This window comes from Phoenix dactylifera, chromosome 7, assembly GCF_009389715.1.
Source record: "Phoenix dactylifera cultivar Barhee BC4 chromosome 7, palm_55x_up_171113_PBpolish2nd_filt_p, whole genome shotgun sequence".
Lineage (NCBI taxonomy): Eukaryota > Viridiplantae > Streptophyta > Magnoliopsida > Arecales > Arecaceae > Phoenix > Phoenix dactylifera.
In genome coordinates this window covers 8,802,304-8,811,852 of record NC_052398.1, presented here as the reverse complement: position 1 = coordinate 8,811,852, position 9,549 = coordinate 8,802,304, and the positions used below count along the sequence as shown (strand labels likewise).

At 36.3% G+C, this 9,549-nt stretch overlaps 1 protein-coding gene across 3 annotated transcripts; it reads right to left on the bottom strand.

The window, feature by feature from the left end:
• Positions 1–1,108: 1,108 nt before the first annotated feature.
• LOC103711359 (fasciclin-like arabinogalactan protein 7) lies at positions 1,109–3,942 on the bottom strand. Of its 3 annotated transcripts, none has more exons than XM_008797471.2 (2): positions 3,795–3,942; positions 1,109–2,135 (listed from the first exon to the last, which is right to left on the bottom strand). In XM_008797471.2, the coding sequence occupies exons 1-2, from the start codon at positions 3,878–3,880 to the stop codon at positions 1,304–1,306; spliced, it is 918 nt and encodes a 305-aa protein (XP_008795693.2). In that variant the 5' UTR covers positions 3,881–3,942; the 3' UTR covers positions 1,109–1,303. The 3 variants fall into 3 exon arrangements, with proteins under 3 accessions (XP_008795693.2, XP_038984136.1, XP_038984137.1); XM_039128208.1 differs by having other exon boundaries at positions 3,748–3,861; XM_039128209.1 differs by having other exon boundaries at positions 3,680–3,805.
• Positions 3,943–9,549: the final 5,607 nt, after the last annotated feature.

Genomic DNA, 9,549 nt, shown 5'->3' with positions numbered 1-9,549 from the left:
GAACTAGTCGTGGCACTATGGTTGCACTTTTTTTGCAGCCCTTTCAATTTGCAGCCCTAGATTTAATGGTTTTGCATATATTCATTACAACCAACATTTTATTTGAAAAATAAAAAAAGGTTAAAACACATGAAATATTCATATAATTCCTTGCTACGAGGGAAAAGGGTGCATGTGAGTCCAAGAAAGCCTCCCTTTTATTTCTTATTTTATATTTTTAAAATCAAAATTACATAAATCTTACATTAGCACATAATTTTTTTGACTGACAGCCAGCAAGGAATTATATGAAAACCATATCCAAAGATCGGCGTTCGAGCCTACCTTCTAGGCCCAAGCCCAGCTCTCACCCGGACTTTGGGCTTCAAACCAGATATTGTGCCGCATTTTTATATTTTCTTATAAAACTAAAAAATATTAAAAAAACACAAACAAAATTAAAGATAAGACCAGGCTTTAATCCGGAAAGCCTATAAACAGGTGTAAATGCATCCAAACATTTCTCCCCAACTGCGCATGAAGCCTTAAATGTATCTATAAGTATAACTCAAATGAGGCTATAAAATTGACTACATAATAATGAACATTGTATAATGGCAAACAACCATAGGTTTCTAAGCTACAATTATATTGGCTAGTTGCATTATGTAAGAAAACATAAAATATATAAATAAATTTATCTTATTCTATTAGTTTAAGATTTTGAGATATTTGGTGATTTTAACATGGTATCAAAGTAGAGGTCTTAAGTTCAAGCCTTGTCTTTGCACTCTTTAACTTCATTATAAAAACTTTCATAGGTTGTGCAGAAAGTCCGGCCCACGTATGAAGAGATAAAAACAATCCCGGACACTTTGGCTAATAGTTACCCAACTGCCGCTGTTTTTTTTTTCTTTTTTCTTTTTTTGGAATCTGGTATAGACCTGCAGATGTTTCATTCTTTGGTATACAATTCAACTGCAACACTTTGGCCGGATAAACTTGATTGCTATCAAGTCTGCCCATAGCAATACTACTGCTTAATATTCGTAAGCCAAACATCCTATCATAATGTTCCAGGGACCCAATGAAAACAAGTAGGAGGACACAAATATCAAATCAGAGGCAATTAAGAAAATTTCTTCCATGCCATTACATAAAACAAAAAATACAATGAAACAATGGTAACTTTAACATATTGCATGTCTGAAATCCCATTTCAACAACATAACTACTCTGTTGAAAAAAATGAACATGAAATGAAAGAAAATAGAGCCACAGCCAAAGCACTGCATGTCCTTCATCACTATAACTCAGGGCATTCTCACAGCATAAACATCAAGAGACTGGAAATTGCCATGACCAAGTAAATGAACAGGCTGAGGCTAATGCTGCATGCAGAACTTTCAGTGGTCGAGGATTCGGAAGATTTGGGAGAAGACCCGATTCCGTTCCGGCTTGATGGACCTAAATCTGATGGCTTCGTAGCGTCTGGAGCTGGGGCTGGAGCTGGTGCTAGAGGTGGATTAGTTCTGAAGATTGCCATTGGAAGTAGAACCTTGTCAACCTCATAAATTGCGACAGGCGGGGTTGTGTACACGCCGCTGGTTATCTTTGGATTCGACCATGTAGAAGCGACATGAATAAGTCCAGAATTATCAGTGAGGTTCAGAGTGTATGCGCCGCCAGCAAATGTGCTCACAGGATTCAAAGCACTAAGGTTGTTGAATTCAGACAGGGAGTAGAATTTGGGGAAGGCATGGTAGAGGAGGAGGGTCTTAAGTTGGTCTTGGGTAAGGTTGGAGAATGTAGTCTTTTTAAGTGATGAGAAGGATGAGTCCTTTGGAACAAAGATGGTGATGCCTTGTTTGGTGTTGTTAGCTTGGTTTTGGAAGGTTTGGATGACTTGAGTTTGTTCAATATAGTTGAGGAAGGTATGGAAAGGACCGGCGACGGAGAGCAGATCGGCAAGGTTTACAAAGTGTGGAGCAGGGGCAGGTGCCGGAGAAGGAGGGAGAAATGGTGCTGGGGTAGTTTGTGCATTTGTTGGAGAAGAAGTCATTATGGCTACAAAACTGCAAGCCAGAAGAATGGTGGTAAGCCCCATTGATCCAATACTTCTCTTTGCTTTCTCAGTGGTCAAGCACCCAAGGGCCCTGCAGGAACCATGACCCATCAAAATAAGCAAATCTAATCCACGCGGACTTAAATTCTTATGCTAGAAAAATTGAATGAGCTCTCTTAAAACACATTCAGAAAAACAGTTTTTCTCCCTTCACTCATTTACTCTGTGCAATGATACAAATTTAAACATGTTTTTTGCCCTATAACTATGGTGGATTGCTCTTCCCCCTTTTTGAACCCTAAGTGTGCATAATTGTATAAATTAAACAACATGGATATCTTGTTCAATAGAATAAAAAAGGAATCAGTACCATGAACATTAGAGCGGAAATTGGATCGGATATGGATCGGGTACTAGTATATCCATATCCATATATGTTTTGTTTGACAAATAAAGATACATATACTGATGTTAGTCGGGTGCAAAAATTCGTATATATATTTGTTTTAAATGGATACGATACAAATTGCATATCGATAGTATGGATACAAATACAATATAAATCAGATAATTAAACTTTATGACCGTGGAATTAAAGATATAACGAAATAGATGATAAGTCAAGTTAATAGTATATTAATATGATCGTGCTATATAAAATTAAATAGGATTAAAAATAAAATTAAATATTCGGATACAGATCATGTAGTTAACTATCCATATCTACAACCGTTTTTTCTTTGACGGACATGGATAATAATATGGATATTAGTCAGATACTCGAATTTCTATTCATATCTAGATAGATTCAGATCTGAATGGATATTATCCCATCTATTTTCACCCTTAATAAACATGATTGAACTGAGTATAATCGTTTTCCCATGTTGGGTATCTCTAGGGGGAAAGAAAAAGGAAAACAGAGGAATAGAATATCTAGTGTCATCCTAAGTCAAGTTTATAGAAATTAAAAAGAGCAGATCTAAGTTATTCGACTCTTTTCACCATTTCCAAGCATCATCTATGAGCAATCCTCTAAGATATAACCACAACAGATGGAGTTATGCCACGTTCGAAGGAGGGACAGATACAAAAATACGCCATGCGCTTTAAGAAATGGTCTACATCCTAAAAGTGATTATCGATATAAAATACAACAGTGAAAGAAATGCAAGCCGGCAAAACACAATGCAAGACATAGATCTGGTGTCTTACAACAAAAAAACTTGGTAATATCTCAAACAAAAAGATCCACTGAGAATTTGAGAAAACTTGTCAAAATAACTGAGAGCTACAAACAGGTATTTCCTAGATCTAACAAAGAGAAAGATAAAAACTAAATTATACAGTGTTTCAGTTTGGAAAAAAATTCCAGCAAAAGATAAAGCTGCACTTAGACCCAACCAAAAAGGATCCCATAAAGAATGTCTAAGAGCCCCAAAATCCATACAGCAAAGAAAAGTATAACACTAGGAAACCCAGAGCCAGCAGGAAGAAAAGAAGGTAGAAAACATAGAACTGAGACAAAAACCTCTTCTATCAAAGCCAAATATAATAACAAAAGGAGCCATTGACACAGATCTAGAAACCTAGAAAGAAACACATTATGTACTTCATCTATAAAACACAGGCCACCTTTAGAAAGAAGAACACTCGAGGAGAATGCCACAAGAGTCGCAGCACAAGCAAGATTTAAGACTCACCACGAGAGAACTTGAATGCAGTGAGGAGAAAGGTGTGAAGCACAGACCTGAAAGAGGGCCTTAAATGGGAGAGCTTCGGCAATGCCGCGAGGGTGGTAGTAGGTAACTCAGAAGAACCAAATGAAGCGAGCATTAGCTCTTCTTGGGAAGCTTCAAGACAGTACAAGTCAGGTAAGATTTCAGAACTGACCCTCCAACTAATGATCTTTTTTATTTATTGAAATGTTGCGTTCCACCTTGTCCTCTACCCCAAGTTTTAGCACCAAATTTATCACGGTCGAGGGTTCTTTGCAATTTCTCAGCAGCTTGTCATCTCGTGAGAGTTGTTATTGCTACGAGGGGCCCATGCATGGCTTGTATTTCTAGTATCTACATTGATGGATCACCACTCAGCAATGCAAGATGACACCAAGGGATTTGGCTACATCTGGAGGGCTCTGGTCTAGAAGATATGTTGGTGCCATTAATCTTTTTCTTTTCTAAGAAATGCTGGCCTATAATTCTATAACATGAATCCTGCACTTTGTGATTCTTTAGAACAAGGGTTGGATGTCTATTGATGATAATGATACTAATATACGATATAAAATTGGCAGTATTTTGTCAAATCCATTGTTGGATATGGCTGGCATTCATGCAATTGCATTGTCGAACATTTTTAGAAATCTTTAATTTGAAATTTACTTGAATGACATGATGAGTCGTGTAAAATCTAGAGAGATTTATAAAGTACGAGTGTGATTTAACTTCTAAAATTTTGAAAATATTTTGATTTTTTTCTGAAAAATATAGAAATTATTGCTGAGAATTAATCATGATCATTTTCTTAGTTGACTATATCATTGATATCTGAAAATTATGGTCACTGATAAAGGGCTAGTGTTGAGAAATTTGTGTTTTTAATGAAGCCAAAGGTCCAACCAACATTCTACAGCATATATAGCCCTGTGGAAATGCGACTTCAAGAGCCCCAATTACTATGGCCTAATAAATAATCTGAGCATTTCTTTAACAATATTCTATCTTCCGAGTTTTTTTCACCATCAAGGGATGTCAGAAGGCCCATTGCTTGCTTTTAAGTCTATAAAAGAGCTGTCTCCTTGCTGCTATGTCCCCATCCTGTCCTCTACTGCATTAGTTTCTGATCCTGTGGGGCTCTCATGCAAAGAGTGGAAGAAATATGGGGACTACGTTGCCACTTTAAAGTGCAGCGAGCTGGATATTCTTCAGGGAAATGATTCATTTTGTGATGGACACGCACAATTATTGGTCCATGATGCCATGATTTATACTAAATTAATTGATTTCCATTCTCGTGAACAATGGATCCATTTCCTCCATGAATACTCCATTAAAACTTGGTTTAAAGGTGGCCATGACTTCAATATTCACACCACAAAATAGCACACAAGAAGAAATTTTGCCACATAGCATTAATTCAAGGAAGAATTTTGCAATATTCTTGGTTACGAGAACTTCATGAAATGAAGATGAAATCCATATTCAATTGTTCAGATACCTTCAACCACCCATAAAGCTTATTTTGATGGCCCATCCTTGCAAGTTGATCTTGATGCATAGGAAAGAAGTGAGAGTATGTGATAACAGAACATTGGATTATATTTTTCAGTTACATTGGATTAGAATGTAACTAGTTTCACTAAAACCATCATAGTAAAGTGCCATTTACGTTTTGTTTGATCTTATAGGAAAGGTCAAAAGGTTTCTAGTTATGCACTAATTGCTACCATCCTGACACCATCAAACATAGCTTCCACTGCACTTAATTAAGACTGACAGAGTATCAACCTAAAATATTAAAAAGTTAGCCAATAGATCAGCCATACTAGACCCCAATCTCAGTTCCCCTGACTTATGATTGGTAAAACAAATACCAGATCCAACCTACATAACCTAAATTTAGTTCAAGAGTTCATTCCTTGGCCTCAAAGTTTAAAATTAACCTAATCTTTAATAAAATTCAACCTAATCATAGTCCCAGTATACCAATATATTTGGGCCCCAATCCAATTTTTTTACCTCCCAAGCACTTTCACCTTCCAATGTAGTTGGGCCCATGTCCAACTTCCAATAGTTGGGTTTGGTACGATTCCTATCATCTCATGATAAAATGGCTAAAAATCAAAGAATATCGCGTTCCAACCAAACGAGCCTCGCTGTTTTCCGCGACCGACACTATTAATAGGCGAGCTCAGTTCAAATATTCCGCCGGAGCACTGTAACACATAACGTAGACTTCCTTCCACCTTTCACAGAACTACTTGTTTTTTATCCGCTCATCCAAAGTTCCTTTATCACCATTATTGAAGTTCTTACCTTAAATAGCAGGTGTTCGTGACGAGCACGTGAGCTGGTCCCGAAAGGATGGCAATGTTGGGACCGAACCCATGAACCAGCAACATCGTCTTCCAAAAGCCTGTGCATTGTTTTATGTCCAGAGAGCTGCAATGCATTGATCAAGGGTTGAAGAGAAGAAATTATATCATACAAAGCATGCACTATTATTGTGCATGCATACCATCAATCATAACCGCATATTTTTATGAACTCCATACATCAAATGCTCATATTGATGCATCAATACAGAAAATAGCAGTTATGATTGGCGGCATGCACGACCACAGAAGACATGCGATATTATTTCTCCATCCATTACTTTATGAATCCAAAGTTATGTTAATGTGATTTCACGTGTGTGCACCTGTTTCATCAAGAATGTAGGTTGTGGAAATAGAAATTTGTTTAGCTAGAGATTGTAAGATACGTGTAGTGTTTAAGATGCAGCTATGAGTTCCATTCTGTTTATAACAGATGCAGCCATCCTGACCTCGGATTGTCCCGACGTCCCCGGTCTCTATTTTGTCCAAGGTGAATGATCTTAGTATTGGTCGGAGGAATTATTCTGCTTGGTCTAACCATGGAGTAATATTGAAGATCATAAAAGAAATTGTAATTATGGTCTTGGCAACGGTCGTACCAGCTCGGCCATAAATGCATAATTGGTGCAATTATCGCCACATGCATGCCGCAAGGAGCCATCACTATGCAAGTAAGAAACAAGGTTTATTGCGCCTTCCGACGATTAGGGTAACACACTCTCACCCACACTCTCACCCCATTCTATATATAGGGGTGACTAGGGGTATCCTCCGATAAACTCTCTTGAACCTTCTACCATTTTTATTCTCTCTCATTCTCCCATTATTACTCTAGAGTTCCACTAACTTAAGCATCGGAGGGTTCCCCACCGAAAACCTTCCGGCAAATAGATTTCTTTTTCAAGTTGGGCTGACTTTCCGGAGCGACATCGATAGCCCTTCAACATCTCAAATTTATCTCAGCTCTTGGCCAACCCGTTTCTCACCTCGGTACCGACCGACCTCAGCTTGGATCCTAGTTGCAACAATAACAATTCTGTATAGTTAATAATGGAGGTTATTAGCTCCGCAATGGAGTGGAGATAAAGGTTTGCTTTGCTAGGTTGCGCAATTATTTGGTGCGTGCAATTTGGGTCTGAAGTGGTTGATTAAGATTTTAATGGAATTCTGAATATTTTCCATGAGACCATGCTTTATATTTGTTTTTAATGTGCAGAGGAACCAACTATGGGTCTCATTACATGAAAATTAGCCTAATGATGCTTTGCATCGTTTTGTTTCTTCATCCATTCTGTAGTGCATTAGATTACCAACTGCTGCCAAAGCAGTAAACTCCTCATGTTCTTTATTTTGCCAAGCCCTAATCAAATCGACTAAATATATGTGGACATACTAGGGCCATGGATCCAAATATCACAGTGCTATGAAAGTGCAGGAAAAATTTCGTTTTCTGATGATGCATAAGAAGCATTCCTGCTAGCATCATATCTTGGTAACAAAGCCTGTGCTAAGTAAACCGCATGAAATTTTTTTTAAAAAAAATTAAATTAAATTAAAAAAGGAAAATTTAAGACATGATAGATTGCCCTGCATTAGGACTTCTTGAGTTGGTAAAATGTTTAAAGTCAGTTATTTGAATGAAGTATCTTCTCGAAACAACACAAACCAAATATATTAGGCCATTCATTATTGTACACAATCACTGTTTTCCTTTTTCTTGGTTAGTGAAGACAAAAGAGTACTTAAAAAGCCCCATTAATGACGACGGATGGTAATTAACTAAATTGGGACCCGCATGGTGGTGCACAAGGGACCATTTCCTTTCAGGTTGGGCTCGGCAGAAAATTTAGGGGTTTGGAGGATATGCAACTTGGGCAGGGTGGGCTTGAGCAAATTGGATCGGGTTCACCCGAGCCTACTAACTTGAAAATTCTAGAACTTAGAATTGCCCACTGCTAAAATTCGCATGCTTCAGGTTAAATATAGGGAGCAGTTGGTATGGGATAATCATCTCGATATCAAAGGTGATATAAGTGAAGGTGATGAAATCACCATATTTAATTGCACTATGGTAATCCTACATGGCATCGATCTCAAGTCAATCTCATTCCTCAAAGCACAGCCCAACCCAAGGATGTAAAATCAATCCTTAACATCACGTTTCCAAGATCACCTTAGGGCAGTAATCTTGGAATGAAATTTGGGGATAAAAATACCCCTCGATCCAATTGAAAAATTGAGACAAAAATCTTTGCATTTTGGAGTAAAAAAGGATTTTTTAAAAAAGAAAACTAATTTACATGGGTCTTGTTGGATGTGAAGGAAAAGATAAGGTTTAGGATAAGAGAAAGAGGAATTGGATAGAATCAGAGAAAGAGAGAGAGTATATGATCCATGAAACTAATTCACATATAACAAAGTTTTGATACTAAGTCGCATTAAATTGATCAAAGGATCAAAATTATGTATTTTTAGTGTAGTAGCAAATAAGAAATCTTATCTATCAAAAAACAAAAAACCTTAATATTAACAATGCCGGTTAGGGATAAAAATGGATTGTATATCAATATTTATCCATATATCTATCTATTTTCATTTAGTATATTTAGATATAGATAAGGATATTAATGGAATGCTTAATAAATATAGATATAAATTGAATATTAACAATATGGATTAAAATTTTATAGATAAACTTTATGAACCATCAAACTAGAGTTATTATTATATAGAAAGTAAATTAAATTTAAAATATGTTAATATTGTCACACAAAGTTTGTGAGAGTTATATAAGTCAAAATAGAATTACGGGACATTCAGACACAAATCTAGTGGTTGGCCATTCAAATATGTTAATAACATCTGAGACATTTTCTTCCATGCGAAGAATAATGATCACAAAAGAAAATTGAATTCACCATGATGGTATATATCCTTAAAATCTACGCTAGCTTGCCCCAAAAAAAGGGACAGTATGATGTGACAGCATTGGAATATCCTCACCAGTCACCTCAGAAGCCTCCACTCCGAGCAGAAAACAAAATGCTAGTTTATTGCCATGAATGCTGGTGGAGAACACTATTTGGCATATATTTATATAAAGTGGGTTTATGGGGGACATCATGGACTTGTTTGATTCTCAAGAACCAAAGGAAGAAAAATATGATTAAAAAATAAAAAAATTGAAAAAGCTTTTTTTATAAAAAATAAAATTTTTATATTTTATTAAAAAAATTCATATAAGATATAAAAAAATTTAATTTTTACTAGCTGAAAATTAAAATATTTTTTTTAAATTTTTTTTAAAATTTATTAAGAAAATAAATGTTCAATCAAACATAAATCATTTTGTAGGAACAAAAATGTAGGGAACTTCTGAGCTGATGCTTCGAGATCATGGAAA